Below are 17697 nucleotides of genomic sequence, written 5' to 3' on the forward strand. Positions count from 1 at the left end.
ATCAGAGGAACAGCAACAGACTGTAAAGAATTACAGATATTAGGTGTGCCTCTGTCCCTTGGTGTAACAAATGACTTTTGCATTACACTGAGGTTGCACTGGAAGAAAAAGAATCTGAACCCAGTTCCTGGACACAGTATGCCAGATCTAAAATCCTTTCTGTACATTAATTTCATCTGAGAATTAAAACTAATTTTCTTTTGGAAAAGGTTCTTAATTCCCATTGTTCAAATAAAGTGAGATACACAAAACTTAAATTTGGAAACAATTTTTCACCTTATGAAACTATTTTCCAAAAGTAATGAAGAACAGCTTATACAAGCTTTTATCTGACCTCTGCTTCTTAAATAAAAAACATGTTTTCAGGGAAATGTGTCTTGGAAGTAACTCCCCATCTCCCCCCAGATTTTTCTCTCTGGTTCTTGTAAAACATTAGGTCAGTGGGTTAATTTTATTTTTGTTTATTTAAAGTGGGTGAAAGTTTCCTTCTCAAGCTATTATACTTGTGTGATTTAAAAAAAAAAAACCCAACAATCTTTGTTTAAGAAATACAAGAACAGATGGAAATGTCAAAAGACTATCAAAATTCATACCAAAGGAAATAACATTAATCATTTTAAAAAGCCAAAATAACCTCTCAATAGCAATAAGAACCAAATGAGTAGGCAGTGTTATTTCAATAGCACTGAGACACAACTGCTGATTTTTCTCATTGCTTGGCACATGAGCTCAATATATAGATAGATATAAAAATTATCTTTCTAATTCTGACTTCAAGCCTGTGTTTCCTGTGGTGCTGTTATAGTTCATGCACATTTCGTAATTTCATAACATAACCAGCATTTTGTTCTGCAAATGGGGATATGTTTTTGTTGTCCACTGCAATACATTTTTATATGTGCTTGTACAGATAAGCACACCAATATGAGGTATGATGTAAGAGAGTGTATTTGTATCTTGTGTTTGAAACAATATTAAGATTTCACCTTGAAATGCAGGGTTTTTTTCACTATTAAAAACGCAGGTTTCTTTTTTACAAACCAGCTATTTGAGCCTGTGTGAACTGCTGTGTAAGTATAAAAACATTTTCTTGAAGTATTTTCCAAGACATTATTTCTATGTTCACCAGGGTGTGTGAGTGGCCTCCTAGAGAGTATGCTAAAAATGATAACAAAAACTTTGATGTTTTGTTTAAAAAATAATCTATTGTAATTTTTCAGTCTATCACTTTGACAAGATATATTTTATCTTAAGTAACACATTTCTAAGAATATCCAGAAATATTTATCCATCTTATATTGTACCTTTAATAATTTTTTTTTCTACTTTAGGAATATAATTATCAATGTATGATCTAAAATATATTCATATAACTCTGCTCTAAAGCTCAGGTCTGTTCTCTCTGCCAGCACTGGCTGTGCTGGTGTAGGTTGGCAAAACTGCATTCACACCTGATGACTCTGACAGCAGCACTACAACCATGACAAAACTCCCATCAGCACAAAGTCTTACTGAGACTGTTCTAATCTGCCCTTTACTGCAAAAGGAAAAGCAGAGCAGATTCACAGCCTGCCTAGTTTGAGGAAGCCTTGTCAGAAATATTGTGGTCAGAACCAGTATTTGTGGTGCCTACAATATGCCATAGTGACATTTGTTAGGTTAGTGCTCCCTCAAATAATGATAATATATAACAGTAATAAACACTTAACTAAATTTGTTTGAAGAAGTCTAAAATTACCCAAGAATTTGAGAATAATCCTAATATAAGAGTACACGAATGGTACTACAGAAATCATACATTGTATAACAGTGTTTAAAGAGACCACTTTTTTATTACTAGAAGAAATTTCCAGAATTAATCATGAAAGTATATAATTCATATTCAATTAATGTGCTCTTTCATTCTCTATTGCTGCCATTCACCCCAGCAACTAAACACCATCTGCTCATTCAGTAAGCCTTTGATGCCACGAAGGCAAAATCAGTATTGCTGTGTAAACCACAAAGAAAACATCTGAGAGAAGTATTAGTCACAATGGAAAGCCAGCATGCTAAATCCTTCTTACAGTTAAGAGATCACTTCTTACAGCAAGAGGGGTCAGGTCCTCCACTCCCATCTCAGGAAATGTGCTCATCACAGTGAGCACGTCAGGCCTGTAGGTTGAAGTACAGCAATTTTTAGGAAAATGTAACTGTTTTCAAATAAGTAACTCTAATAAGACTGCTCATGTGAGCAGTTCTACAACCTCAAGCGTGCGGGAGGAGGTCTGCAGCCCACTTCTGGACATTATTTAGAGTACAGTCTATTTCCAAAAAAAAAAATCCTAGTTCTGTTTGTGCAGTTTATTATTACAAGAAAAAGTAGTGTCATACACCGACAGACAACTTACTCTTTTCCTGCACAACACTTGGCATCTTTAATCAATGTATACATAAATGAAAAGAAAAAAAGCAGATTATCATATTGTCCTTTGTAGCTCTCTTTCAAAATCTCCTGATGATAGTCCACAAGGAAATAATAAATTGCTTCTATTGTGGAAAGGTATGTATCTGGTTTTCCTTTCTGATGACGCCAAAAGCAAGTTTTCCTTGTCTTCAACTCAATTTGCAGTAACCCTGTCAAGGAAAAAAGATGACCTAGATTAGACAATGTGGATTGGTGGCCAGAATGTCAAACAAGACTTTAGCACCAGGACTTTAGTTTTGTTTTCTGACTTTGCTGCTAGCCTGCTCAGTGCCTGCATGAAAATAATTTCTCTTCCTGTACCTACACTTTTGATCTGTAAAACTGAGGCAATAATTTTATCCCCCTTTTTGGATCACTTTGGAATTTGATGAAGTGCTGTAATTCCTAGGTTACAATCTTCAAATCTGCAGTTAATTACAAGTTATCCTTTCATTCAAACAGCAACACAGCCCTCAGTAAACTGCAGAGTCGCTTCACATGGCAAGAGTGAAATCCACATCTACCAAGACTCATCAATGTTCAGAAAATTATTATTTCATCTTTTGCAAAGTTAATACTTTTCAAGTGTAAAACAGAATCCCTTAGACTGTTAGTGTTGCTGAAGTGAGGACTATTTACAAGAGCCAGGAACTTTTAATTTATGCTTGTTAAGTAACTGAAATGTCACTGAAATTACTCAGGAGTAAGTATGACAGCATCCTGCAATTAACTTTATTAGATACTAAAAGCATTCCCACTTAAGATGAAAGAGGGAATTTGGTGTCTGTATGGCACAAAAAAAAAATCTTTAATCTACTTTAGTCTCTGTAACTATTCTATTATTCAGATGAATTTTAAACAGGATGGGCACTTGGATCATGAAGAACACGGTACACAACTGTCAACAATATCAGAAGCAGATTGTAAAGTTATCTTTTTCTATCATAATCTGATACTCTGTCTCATGGGACAGTTTAATACAGGTAACAGTACAAAAACCAGTATGGTCTAAGAACTGATTGGAAGTTATGGACAGGGAAGTTTCAGAAAGGGTTAGGGTTAGGATTTAGTTGTTTGCTTTGCAGTTAGTAAGGTATGGTATCCTGCATTGTAGAAGAAATCTCAATTACAGCATTAAAAAAAAAGAACCAAACCTGAACAGAAGAGTCTGTCCCTGAATTTCAGTGTTATTATTGACATTTCAGAACCAAAACCTCAAAACAGCATACACAGTCTAATTATTACCTCTAATAATACTACACATGTGAAACTTAAAATAGCAGGAGGAAACTGCATCAAGCTTGTTGCCCTCTTCACCACTTGAATTCTCAGGCCTAACCAAAATGAAAACTTCCATCAAATCCACAGTGTTTTCACCCTAAAAGCAGTGAAGTAAATCTCAGGGATGATTCCTCCAGCATAAACTCCCACGTAGTTGTGGTTTAAACACAAACAAAAGTTCACTGAAGGCAAGACCATGGACACTACTGAGCTTACCACAAGTGGAGTATCAGTTACTTTCAAAAAAAAGACTTTAGTACCTTTCATTAAAAAAAAAAAAAAACCAGAGGGGGTTAAGGATAAAAGTTTAGTGAGCATGTTTCATCTGTACTGGATCTGTATACAGCCAAAGGCAATGTTTGCTTACAAATACTCACCCTTCACATGAAACCCCACAATGCTAATGAATAAGCTAATAAAATATTTGGCTGATACAAAGCAATTACAACTTACAGGGAAAAAACCCAAAGCAATCAGTTTCTTTAACAATCATGTGATGTTGCCAATAAGCTCCATCACTCATGTGAGAAAGCCATCATTAACATTAAATTCAACTGATTGTTTTCTGATCTGGGGATCACTTTTAATGAAGTAATCAATCCTAGACATTACCAACTCTCATGTATTTCTTGTCTTTAACTGATTTAGTTTTGTTTTCTAAAGATATATTAACACTTTTCCAAGATATAGAACTATTTTTTGTCCAAGTTCTAATTTTAAGATCGATGTACTCATTTGCTTTCTCTTGCAGCACAATTTACTAGATTTACTGTCTATATAAATATAGGCTTACAAAACACAAGGCTTTTCTTTATGTTTTCTTGGCTTCATTAATGTTTTCCTTCAATATTTCTTGTAACTTAATCCTAATAAGTATGGCAATTACTTTTTATTTGGAATTATGAACACTCCTTTTTGAACTTTAACATATGATGGATATTTTGCTGGATGATGACTTCATTTGCAATTGAACTGAAAAATGAAAACAGTTCTCTATTTTTCATGTATGTACAACATAAAAATGTCATCAGTTTATGCCTAAGGAAACTCTGTCCCATTCATCTTGGAAGTGAAAACTGCAATCTCTAAAAGGGGTATTAATGCAATTTATGTTCTTTATGACAGGCACTAAGGAAAGCAATACATGCACGGGCTGTGCACACTGTTACACCCAATGTGTGGATGGGTAAAATTCTCATACTAGAAACTGACTTGCATGACACTATTAAACCTCACAGCAATCCTGAAAGGTGCTCAGGAACCCAGGGAGCTGCAAAACAGCTGGAACCGAGATGTTCTAGAAAGGAGAGAGTAGTACATCAAATCAGCATTGTCATAGGGAAACTGGAAACCATTCAAGAGCTCCAAAGTAACACCAATTAAGACTTTTTGACTAATATATGCATAGGCTTCCATGGAAATTTTCAGTTCCCCTGGCTGCCTGTTATTTTCCTTGAATTTGTCCTCTAAAAGTAAACTTCAAATGCCTTACATTAGCATGCAACATGCAATTCCTCTAATCTTTACAGTAATACTTCAATGTAGCTGATAGAGTATGTTTTGTGTTAAACTAAGTACTTATAACAGGATTTTAATTAGCCAATATATCATACTAACATGTGGGATTCTTTAATAAACTGACTAGACATCCATCTTCTATGCAAGAAAGTCTGTGAAATTCCTTGTAGGATCTAGCATGAAGCAGTAGTAGTGTATATGTGTGTGTGTATATATATATATATATGTATATTGCATACAAACTTGACAACCTGCCTCCCAGCTAAGTGCACTTTTTGCACTAATGAAAGTATTTTCAAACTCCTATTCATCTCAAAGGAAATGGAATGCTATTGCTAAAATGTTTTGTCTTTTGTGGTTTTAATTAGAATGCTTAAATGTAAACTTCTTGTAAAGAACCTAAGACAAAACCTTTTTGCAGAATTACCAATTTCTGCTCTCAAGAGTTGGAAGGGAGTGGAGGGCAAGCAGCCATTCCTTTTTTGTCTGGAGTAGTGAGATCATGGAAATGTCCATTAACAACCTGAGGAGAAAGAGAATCCAAGGCATGACAAACCTGTGCTGAACCTCCTAAATCCCTTATTTACCTTCTTGGGGCCTGTCTGCCACAAACATGTACACAAATAGTCCCGTGGGTCTCTGGAAAGCAGGCAGCCACCTGCAAAAAAATCTTCCTGGCTTCCTTCAGAGGCCTTTCTAACTACTGTTCTACTGTCTAACATGACAGCTCCCATTCTCTGAGACTGAGGAAATTTGCTCCAACAGAGAAGTGAGACAAATAAATGGAAATGCTTTCTTAGTACTAGTATTATCTTTTTGCAAAATAAATTATATGACATGAAAAGTAATGGAGTCTTTGGCTCAGGAAGTATTTTACAGCCCTGGAACAGGCTGCTGAATCTTTCATAGACACTCAGAGATAGGGGTACATACAAGCTTACATTGTGCTCAGGTCTGTTAGAGACATATGTCCCTTAATCATTTCTGCAGCAATAATGTCTCAGTATCAACTTGTATTTTTTTACCTTGAAGTCGTTCATCAGTTATTATCTTGTTAGTTTGATTCCAGGTACTGTCAATAAATATTATTTTCTTCAGTCTAGCACCTTCACTCCTGCTGCTTGAGATGCATTCATCTGGATTTTTTTCTGCTTCACATTCTATTTTTGCTTGTTTAAGAAGGGGCTCTCTGGAACAGTCATCGTCACTAGGACAGACACTTTTCTTGGTGTACTTTTGGAGATGGAAAGCAATATCTTTAACTGAAACTGAATTTGGGCCAGGAAATATAAGTGCTATCTGAATGGAGAAAACAAAGAGATCTGTCAATAAAATCTAATAGAACAACAGGCATTGTTATATTAGACATTTAATGTCTATAAACATTTATATAAATGTCTATAAACATTTAAATCAGGACAAGATGAAATAGTATCTCTTAAAAATATTCTATTGTCCAATACAGTGTTAAATCCATGTTAAAAACATGTTAATGAATTGAGATCCTTAACAGAGATTTTTAATTAATGTTACTCCCATGCCTCTACTACCAACTCAAACAGTTCTGTTTAAGAAGATTTTTCAGCTGAGACAATGGTGTCTGCCCTGAGGAAGTTCAAATGTCACTTGTTACTGCAGTTTATGGGGCAGGAGGGCCAAAAATGATAGCTTACCATTTAAATGAACATACACATCCGAGTTCATAACTCACTTTTTTTGTGCTCTATGCTATGATAGACAAGACTTGAATTTTACTTGTTTTCCTGTGTCATAGTGAATGTTAAAATTTTAAGGAGGTTTAAATATTGCAGCTGCTAAATATGAGCACAAGATTCAACTGCTGTTTAACTTGCTTCAAGTTGAATACTTTCATTTATAGGCAAAACATTTCTAAGATACACAGTAAATCCAATTCTCCATTATGTGAGGAGATGAACATAGAAAGTTCAAGGTGGTTAAATAGTGCTGCAGTCTTTCAGCTTTGGAGAAAAGGTTACAGTCCAGAACTGTGTGTTTGCAGAGCTAATCACAGGATGGACTGCACTAATGAGCAGTGGTTTCCTCCCTGCAGGGCACTACCACTGCAGGAGGAAGCTGCACCTCCCCAGCACAGAGCCTGGCTATCTCTAGAGAATCTCTTACTTCGTGTCTCTTCTCTTCATACTCTGGAATGCAAGGGTATTTATAAATTGTAACATCATCAGGTGCCAGGAGCTTAGCGTGCACAGCGGTGCTTTTGCCGTCCGTTTCGTTTGGGTGTTTAATAATGTCAATCTTCAAAGGTAACTAGAGTAAAAGGAGAAAAAAGCAGTGTTTATCATCATATTTGCAAACATCTATTAGAAACTTACAAGAACTTATTAGAACTTATCTATTAGAAACAAACAAGAACTTATTCAAAATTTGGAAGAAATTCCTATGGGTGTGTAATTAAAATGTATGTGATGATTTTTTTTTATAGGTTTAGAACTAAACTAGAGACAAGTTAGAAGAAGTACCTACTACATTCAATTTATGCAAATAGCTAAGTAAGCAGTGATGCACTTTGGAATGCTGCCAGCAGTAGTGTGGTAAAATCTACAGAAACAGAATCAATAAGGTAAGCTGGATGTGGTCTTAATTTGAGCAAGATAATGGTTCTATCTCTACTAGGTATTCACCCAGCTGTGAAAATTACTATTTCAATGAAAATATACCTAAGTTTACTAGGTCAAATTTCAAAAGTACTTCTAAAGTCTTTTTATGATGTTTTCAAACTCCACTGTCTTCAAAATGCATCTTATATCCTAACTGGTTTTGCAAATTGTCTCAGTCCTTTCTGATCGTTCCCCCAAGTAACTCAGCTGAAAGGCATTTTACTATTTATATTTTAACAGCAGTTATCTGAATTATAGAACCATGACATATAGGAATGTCTTTTAGGTCACATTTTATGTAAAATTCACCCTTGGTTTTGGACAAAGTTTTTGTTCACAATATAACGTTTTCTGGCCACAGTTATTAGAAACTGAAGAATGTGCAAGAGCACCATAAAGAAACTTTCTACAACTAAGTGGAAACACAGTTGCATGAGAAGCTGAGTGACTTCAGCCTATATTCTCATCTAGAAGATACATAAATGTTTATGTGAGGATTGGAACATTTTCAGTGTTTGTACATGTAATTCCTCAAGTAAGAACAGTAATTTTATCTAACTGTAGTTTATTCATACTTATAACTGTGTTCAAAATGAACGTCTGTAAAGACTGAGCCAGAAAAGAAATGGCTGCAGACAGACTATTCTCTGTCCACAGTAACTAAAACCCCAAAGATATTATAAAAAATTATTAAGAAATACTAACCTTCACAGTTGGAATTTCTTTGGTAGGGACAGTTTCGACAGGAACAAAGCATGTATAACAATAAAACATCCTTGAACTATTGCATCGGGGGCATTTTGATCTCCCACTCTTTTTTGCTCTTTCCAGTACTTCCTGGGATGCTAACTGTAATTGTTGAAGTGGATTATCTTGAATAGGTGATGGACTCTGCAGTAGGCTTTCCAAACACTCAGTATTTCTTTTTGCTCCTTGAGCATTTCCTTCATTTAAAAGTGTAGATGAATTTAAAGACATGGTTAGCTGAAACAGACAAAATGTTGTTAAATAAAAAGCCAATTACTATGAACTAATCTACTGGAAAATATTCTGTATTATCCCATTTAAGAACAGGTTTCATACAACAGAAAGAATAATAAAATCATCTGATTCAAAAGATTTGCATGAGATAAACTGGAAAGAACTTGAGATCTGCATCCTTAATGCACAGATGCACATTCACTATCCCACTTATTTAAGTCCTGCAGAAGTCTATTATTTCTCTGTTGTTAAGATCTGTGCTTAAAAGTTTATGAAAACACTGTAAGCAGTGTTTACCTGGATGAGCAATCCCATTTGTCTCCAACATGACTACTGACAAGGAAGTATATGCCTACAGGATAGAAATTTGTAAGACAAAAGTTAATTGTGCTAATTTAGATCTCTATCCTAAAATTTATTGCGTGTGGGCCAACCAAATAACCTGAATGAAATCCCTGTTGGATAGAACTTTGTGAAATAGAAGAAATTTTCCAGGAGAAGAGCTCGAGGCAGAAAAGTAACAGCTAGAAAAGGGCTTTGGTGCCCCATGTTCCAGATAGTAAGTGCTGACTCAGTCTAGACTTCCACCAGTTTGTGTTTATTTAGTATCATCAATGGATTTTTGTCAGGCTTTCTTCGGGACAGCTGTTGTCTCACCCTCTACAGCTGGCACAGAATTTTCACCATGTAGCAAGGCATGAGAAACATGACCATGTGCCCACCCTGGGGCAGACAGAATTAGTGCTGCTGTGCTCTCACAGCCCCCTCTCACTGCCCTCTCAGCCCCCAAGCAGCCCCAGCCAGGAGCCTGCACAGCCTGCAGTAGTTATAAACTGCCTCTGGCACTTTGTGCTGCATAACATGCAATGAAAGAAGTTCTTCTCAGGATTTACTTTCAGCTAATTTAGGTTTACTTTTTCATGTCAAGGATCACACTTATGAAATCGTGTAGCAAAGTCATATTTAACAAAAACAAACAAACAGTAAGTCCTGAAATGTAATCCAAAATGAAGCGTTTAAATAAAATCAAGTGTAATGTAATTGGAAAGTAACAAAACCAAAAAGCTAAGCTAAGTTTCCAACACCAAATTAAAATCAATCCCAGAAAAAACTGTTATTTTCTGGTAAAATTAAATACTCATGCATGCTATGATACCTTCCCCTCTGCCAAGGTCTAACTTTTGAAAGGTCAGGGAAGTCCACTCAAATAAACACAAAATCTAATATGCATACGAATTTTCTAGTGCGATTTGCTTTCACGTTTCTCTGAGATAAAGCCAGTATAGTTTACATCTCAGAGCAACCTGTGCTATTATCAAGTTTCCTCAAGAAGCAGAGGGCGAGAGGCCCTGGAATTGGACATGCATTCCCAGCCTGCAAACTGATTCTTTGCAGTGGAATGTCTTACACTCTGTGCCGCTCAACGGTGACACCCTGGAGCACTTTTGTTATCGATGCTGACAAGGGATACGCTGTGGCCTCAAACTAATAGCTGGGCCCAGGCTGCAGCACTATACATATAGTACAGTACATTTCAGAAAATGACAGACTAGAACTTTGAGATCCAAATCTCATGTCAGACAGATATTTTTAAGACTAAACAACTCCATCTGCACCTCATCTCTAAACCCCTGGTAAATCGCTGCCGGTGGAGGGTACCCTCCACACTCCAGCCGCAATTCTAGAACATCTCAGCAGGTCGGCCGGTGCACCTCGGGGGGCGGTGTATAGCTCTGGGGTGCTACAGCCCCGGCCATGCCGCTGCCCGCTGCTATCAGCCCAGCGGGGTGAGCGCAGGCCGGCTCCGAGTGAAGGTTCTGCGGGCGTACAGCGCAGGGCGCTGGGCGGGCACAGCCCTGGGCCGCTGCCTCTGCCCCCGGGTAACAGCGCGGTTCTGCCGCTCGGTGTCTGAGCGGCCCCGTCCCGCCGCCGCAGCGGCACCGCGGCCCCCGTGGGCGCAAAGCCGCCTCCGACCGCGGGCCGCCCGAGCCCGCCCCGCGCACAGCGCGGCCCCTCGGCGCTCCCGAGCCGCGCTGCCTCCTCTCTCCTGCCGCCACCGCCGCGCCGGCGCGGGAGCTCCTCAGCCGCTCCTCGCCCGGCTCCAGCGCCCCCGCACCGCCCGCTCCTCACCCGCTGCCCGCCGCGGCTCCCGCGCGGCCCTCGCAGGCCCCGGAACGAAAGTGCCGGGCTCGGGCGCCGCGGGGAGGCGTGGAACGGAAACAGCCCGGGGCTGAGCGCGGCTCCCGCGGGCCGCCTCTGTCTGAGGGGGTTGCGTTGCTCTGGGCGCCTCACGCCCCGCATGGGCTGTTCCGTGCTTTGGGTCACAAAAAACTGGCCAGAAACCACTTCCAGCTCCTTGGGCAGGGGGGAGAATGCCGCCGTTCCCAGCTGGGCCCACGCCAGGTGTTTCCTGCCCTGCGTCCCCTGCCCGGCGCTGCCCTCTCCCGTGAGGCGGCACCGCCTGGGAGCCGCTGGGGTGTGAGGCTGCGGCTTTGACTCCCGTCAGAACTCCAGGAAAGATAGATCAGTTTGTTTTTTTTTTTTTTTAAACTCTGTATTTTTCCCGTCACCCAGTAGAATCCTTAGAGCGTATTTATTGGCTGGAGGAATTGTGCTGCCACATTCCTCTGCTTGTTTTGAATCTCTCTCTAAAGGGAATATGGGATCTCTTCTGTGGGATTCCTTGGCCTGGTTGAGGATGCTGCTCCATTGTAGCATTTACCCAATATTCAGCCTTTAGGGTGAATTTCGTCTAATCTGCGATCTTCACAGAGCTTCCAGCTTGTAAACAAAATACTGAATACGAGAGAATAGTGGCAGTTTTGTCACTTTTTCTTCAGTGTGCACTTTAGAAGTGCATGAATAATAATAGTATAATATTGTGGAGGTAGTGAGATGGAAATGGAAGTTCTGTCTTTGTGATTCAGTGCCTTTACATATCTTTCACAGATTTAGTATGTTTCTTAACATCTAAGGATATGAAGTAGTATTTTGTGTATTAGAAGAATAAAAGCCTATAAATAAGAATTTATAAACTGAGAATTGAGTTTGAGTGTAGGTTGTATTTCCAAGACCCTTGGGCACTACAAAAGAGCTTTGTAGAAATGGCTCACCTTTAAGAGAGCAGCCTCTCTGCTGTTAACTTTCTTTTTTCTTACACCTATACCATAGAGGAAAATGCCTGTGTGCTGTACAGCAATTTGCTGTGGTTGGAACCTTGCTTGAGTCAAGATCCTGAATCAAGCTTTGTTTAAAAGATTTGATCAGGCCATGCCATTACTAACATAAGAGAAAGTCCTGAACCCTGAGGCAGAAGGTTCTGCTGAAGATGAAAGGGGAAATAGTTGGTTCTGATTTTACCTTTCTCTCTTTTCTTACACTACTAGTACTGCTAGGGAAATCTTTGACTATAGATGGCTTTCTGGTTTGTTGAAGAATTCAGTATAATGTGGTTACCAGTGATTTTTCAGAATGACATTCTTTTTGGAAAAAGCAGGACATTCCTTTTGACCTGCCTACATTATTTGCGAGTATTAATTCATTAAAATCTTTTAAACCAGAAAATTTGCTCTTTTGAGCTTTGAACCAGAACTTTTTGTCCCGCTGGAAGAAAGAAACAAAAAATTCTTGAAAAGATGTGGAACATTTAGCTATAAAATTTACATTTTTAAAAAAGTAGATATCTAGGAGGAGGAACCTGATATAAAAATGGAAACACTTTAATTTAGGATAATAGCAAAGCAATGTGTTGAATTGTTTACATTTTAAAGTTGGTTTTACTTAAGCATTTTACCCTGAAATCACAGCATCACAGAATGAGCATGTGTGTGTTAATAGTTTCAGTGCAGTCAATAACATTTCAGTGATTTACTTTTTTAAAGAAATAATTTGTCTTGCTGCCTTGCTAATAAAATAGAGCATGTCAATGTCCTTCAGCAATACCAGAGTGCCTAAAACCACACTGATTACTCTGTTTTAATGCTTACTGAGTTATTTCAGTGAAGTGATCAATTTGATGATCAAGTTCAAACAACTACCTTTGGTTCCAACAATTTGCTCAAATATTTAAGCTGCTTGTTTAAATTCTTTGCTAGATCAAGGATCAGTTTCCTCCTGTGCTTCCAAGGCTGTTCTCAACAGATGGAAGGCATTACTGGCCTTTCCGAGAACTTAAATTGCACATGATTTTATTTGTCTCTTTAGAAACATAATGACCCTTTTTTCTTGAGTTATCTCCTTCTCTAACTAAAAAGTTATAGTCTTTTTAATTACTCTGTGTCTGCTGTAATGGGCCTCCCTGGTCTATTTCTGTTTTTCTGGCTCTTGGAGATGATGTAATCCTTTCTGAATGCAGTACATGAGAGAGGAGGAAAGCACAGTCTGCATTGCAATGTTGCCAGAATTAGAGATTCTTAGATGTAAAATGCAGTTATACTTGTATTGCAATTCTTCATGCAAAATAAAGTTCACAGATTACTTAATTTAAGATTTACATTTCTATAATTTCCAGAACAAGCTGTTTTTACAATGTACTGGTTGCAAGAGTGGCTGAGTTGTATCTCTGTTGATGAGCTTTACTTTTTGCTGGGTAAGTTACAAAAAGATTATTCCTTTAGTGTTTTATGTAAATATCTGTATGAACATCAGACCACACTCAGACTTGGAGAAGAGAATAAACACATGTCACTGAGGCACAGAAATTCTGTGCTCAAAAAGTCTTCTCATGCCAGTGTGTGTATCTAGAGGAGCATCTTACTGCCCTTAACAGAGCACCCAGCAGGCATTGGCCCAGATAAGTGTTCACAGCTTTCCCTCAGTCTGTCAGTGTGAAGTGTCAAGTTCATAATTTGAAAAAACCTAATAAAGTAAAGCCCCAGTTCTGCCTGGGTTTTAGGAACATTTTGTTTAGGCCTAAACAAAATGCAGGCAAAAGTCTATGCAAGCCTGTTCTCCACAGATCATGGTATTAATAAAGGAAAGATGAGCCTAAACTGGCAAATTTTAAGCCTTCCAATCCTTCCAGTGATGCAGGGGGCCTGTGCAGTGTGTTAAGTTTTGTGTGTAGACATCTTTAGGTGTAGATCCAGATGTAAAGTCTTTGCCTGCTTGGAGCTTTTAATCAATAAAATCATCAATCCAACCCCTACTTCTTGCTAAACCTGGCTAAATTTTTAAGACTTTGTTACTGAGCAAATTACTACAGAGGGAGCTCTGACTGAGACACATGAAATGTGGAAAGCAAAGGAGTATTAAATATTTTTAATTCTTTTTATGGATAAGACAAGAAAAATAAAATTTTTCCCCCTTGGACACAGAAATAGAATTACACCTATCTCTGTATGTTTTTTAGGAGGTAAAAAGCCCAGCTTGAAAAACTACTTTGGTTTCTTTATATTTCTAAGAGTATCATATAGTCATATATCCAAAGAGATATCATATATCTCTTTTACACCTTTGTTTCTTATCTGAAATATATTCACACTTCGTAGTGTGAATTCTCTTAGCTGAAAATACTGTTTATTTCATGTGTGAAATAGAATTAATTATGAAATAAGCATTTATAAATTTTTCAGGTTCCCAAATACATTGCTGAGGAGTCAAATGGTAGAAATATAGAGGTGAGTTTGTTTAGCTTGCATGTGAAGAAGTACACAGCATTCTGTCTTATGGATATGGTTTGACATGGAAATCAAAAAAATACCTCTGACAGCAAACTAAGTCATTCAATTTTTGTAAGATTACATGAATTCAGATATATTGGGTAATGGAAATTCCAAATACTGTGTAAATATGATGACTGACCACCACAAAAAGTGTAAATTCTGGGGTTTTTTACTCATCTTCAATGGGAATTAATACAGCAGGTGTGACTGGATGCCTTACTAATTTTGTATCAAATAAGAACGTTTTTGTGGTTTAAACTTTAAATGTTTAGACTTTTAGTCTTATGTTTACTGAAAATTGAAAAGAAAAGTCAGTACCAGGCTGAGAGACTTGCAGGTACCTGGCAAATGCAAATCAGTCCCTGTGTTTTGACAGCCTAGTGTTGAGACACCCAAAGAAGCTGCCTTTGTTTCTCTCAGTAAAAGCGAAACGTTCCCCCTGCAAGTTTTTCCCTTCAGTACTTCTGCAAGTTCCTATGTGCTTGTGGATTGTGTTTCAAATTAAAATCCTTGTACTTTTTACCTTTGTCCAGTTGTGATTTGCTATGTGGTTTTAGAAGTTTTAAATCCCTGCATTCATTGTGCTGAATATTTTTTGTTGTTTTGATAGAAAATTGTTCTCAAAGTCTGGAGAAGTCTGTTTCTCTCAAAATAATCTAGTACAGTACTTCAGGATCCTTTGTGGTCATGGTTTCTCCAGAAGTCTAATATGTAAATTAATTTTAAGTGTTGTTATAGCTGTTATTATCAAACAAAAAATCTGCATATCCCAAAAGTACAAAAATGTGAGTGTTTTACTCATGCAGCTCAACTGCATCAGCTGTAGGTCCAAGTTACCTTTTCATGTAACTTTAAGGAGCTGTAGTTGAGCATATGAAGAATTAGTTTAGTTAGCAGGTTTTTATCATGAAGCTTAAAATAAACTTTTAGATGAAATTGACTGTTTATTTTACTTTGCTTATTTGTGTAATTGTGCTAAAATTTATAAAAGGTATGAGTTTGGAATATTTAGGTTAAGAGCATAAATCAAAAGTGTGTGGGTTCTGTTACCTCAGATGATCACTATGTTCTTTATTAAGAAGAGGAGGAAAATATTCCTGTGGCAGGAGCCTGTGATTATGTGCACTGGCTTTGGTTCAGTACATCATTTAGATTCTGTCTTAATTGTTGGCTGATAAACTTAACATATGCTTCAGATAATTCATGTTTTTCAGTGCTGTTCTGAATCAGGAACTACTTCAATATACTCAGAACCAATTAAACACTTAGAAGTTGTTAAAATGTCTAGAAGAAGGATGTGGTGGAGTAAGAGAGGGCAGTAATTTAGGAATATGTGTTTTGGTGCTGTTCCTTTGTGCTGGCAGTACCTCTCCTCAGATAACTGTGAGTTTGACAATGTTGTGCATCACTATTTTGCACACAGCCATATCTGAATTTCTGTAGGTATCTTCGCCCTGATTTTTTTCCCCTTTGAAGCTTAACCAAGAGCACTTGTTTGACAGAATGGCAGATTTTATGGCACATTTTCTTCCTGTTCCCAGGCATGCTAAAGATGCTTTTTCTCAGGTAAGAGTACCAGTAGCATTTTCAGTGATACATGGGTAGCTGCTGCATTTTGGCACATAAAATATTCATGTGACACATCAGCCAATGTACCTGCATCCAGATTGGCAGCTTTTGGCTCCAGAGGACAGCTGGAAGCACTTGCATGTAAGTACCTGAGAGAGAAGAACCAGAACTGGTGAGGAAAAGCTGGAAATTATCATGGGCAGTCATTAAAAGGAGTTTTTTTGCTTATATAATATGTGAATAGTAAAATGGAATTATTAAATGATGTGCTTTTTTAAAGCTTCTTTTTTTCTCTAACAGAAGCTCATGGCAGTTGTGATAGTTCACTTCAATATTTTCACATGAATTAAAAAATTACATGATGAAAAATTTTTTGTAGACTTTTTGGATATGGTGTTATTTTGTCAGGTGTATCCTGATTGGTTGTCACAAGTCATTGTGTTGCTTTTTGGGCAGTATTTCCTGAATCCATTAAATATTTTGATGATGACTTTCAGGAAGGATTGGTAGACTTAGATTTTCAGTGGGTATCAGGTACTGGTAGTTTTTTCCTTTTCCTGAGGCATATTTTGTCCAGAGTACCAGCTGTGCATTTCAGTGAGACTCTATTGCCTTTATTATCTGCTGCCTTATGTGTGTAATGCCATACATGTATACATGCATAGAAAATGCATTACTAGAAATACTGATGTCAAAGCTGTCTTTTTCTGCTCAGTAATTATAATTATGATGATTTCTTAATACTGGTTGTAGGTGTATAAATATGAATAAATATTTTAAAACAGTACCCTGGAAAAGAATCTGAACTAATTATCCATGGCATTATTTCTCCTTAAGAAAAACAAAACTGGATCAAACATCTCAAAATGTTTTTTGCAAAAGCAACTGTTTGTAGGTGGCCTTGAAAGTATCTCTCTATAAAAAAGAGCCACTTTTTACAAATATTCTGTAAATAGACAATAGACAATACCTGTCCTAGAAAATTCTATTGGAAGTAGTATTACATTACCATTCAAGGAAGTAGTATTATATTACCATTAAATACATGCATGTTTTGACAGTAAAAATTTATGATTTTTAGATTGCATATGTCATTTGATATCCATTCCAAAACTTAGATTTAGAGGAGATTTCTATCTTTAGTGTTCATTTATTTAGATTTCATGACAATGTGGATTTCATTATCTTATACGTTGAAACTGATTGACAAATGCAAAAGAAATGTTTTTGAAGTAAATGTAAAATACAGGAATATTTTCTCAAAACCTTTCTCTGTGTCAGTCACTGTGCATTGGCCAGAATTCTCTTTTTAGTTACAGACAGAGAAAATTGTATGTAGAAAAAGATCACCCTGAAAAATTTAATTTAGAGAAGGTTTATATACATCAAAGTTATATATGCTCCAAAATCCTAAAGGGCCTTTAACTTGGAAGAGCTGGGTGAGCCCACAGCGTTCTCTGTAATGTGTTACCACTATAAACAGATAATGGATGGATTGAAGTGAAATTTAGTCAGAGCAGAAAAAATCCCAGAGCTCTGGGAGACCGCTGCTATGGCACAGAGTCTGTGTCTGCATGAAACTTACAGTGTGGGAGCTGTGTAA

At 37.5% G+C, this 17697-nt stretch overlaps 1 protein-coding gene across 4 annotated transcripts; it reads right to left on the reverse strand.

Annotated features, from left to right (window-relative positions):
* Positions 1-930: 930 nt before the first annotated feature.
* On the reverse strand, positions 931-11161 carry DTWD1 (DTW motif tRNA-uridine aminocarboxypropyltransferase 1). 4 transcript variants are annotated; one of them, XM_054642173.2, is made up of 6 exons: positions 9160-9297; positions 8587-8865; positions 7388-7531; positions 6271-6544; positions 2391-2616; positions 931-2154 (listed from the first exon to the last, which is right to left on the reverse strand). In XM_054642173.2, exons 1-6 carry the CDS (start codon positions 9175-9177, stop codon positions 2052-2054), a joined length of 1044 nt encoding a protein of 347 aa, XP_054498148.2. In that variant the 5' UTR covers positions 9178-9297; the 3' UTR covers positions 931-2051. The 4 variants fall into 4 exon arrangements, with proteins under 4 accessions (XP_054498148.2, XP_077041603.1, XP_077041602.1 ...); XM_077185488.1 differs by lacking the exon at positions 931-2154 and adding an exon at positions 10993-11161 and having other exon boundaries at positions 2307-2616; positions 8587-8825; positions 9160-9214; XM_077185487.1 differs by lacking the exon at positions 931-2154 and adding an exon at positions 10993-11070 and having other exon boundaries at positions 2307-2616; positions 9160-9214.
* Positions 11162-17697: the final 6536 nt, after the last annotated feature.

Source organism: Agelaius phoeniceus, chromosome 13, assembly GCF_051311805.1.
Source record: "Agelaius phoeniceus isolate bAgePho1 chromosome 13, bAgePho1.hap1, whole genome shotgun sequence".
Classification (NCBI taxonomy): domain Eukaryota; kingdom Metazoa; phylum Chordata; class Aves; order Passeriformes; family Icteridae; genus Agelaius; species Agelaius phoeniceus.

What these genes read in the sequence shown, in the direction of transcription:
- DTWD1 (XM_054642173.2), bottom strand. An exon ending in ATGAAGAGAAGAGACACGAA is followed by an intron (nt 6,545 to 7,387) that starts GTAAGAGATTCT and finishes TTCTCCATTCAG; the next exon opens with ATAGCACTTATATTTCCTGG. An exon ending in AAGTGTTGTGCAGGAAAAGA is followed by an intron (nt 2,155 to 2,390) that starts GTAAGTTGTCTG and finishes TTCAACCTACAG; the next exon opens with GCCTGACGTGCTCACTGTGA.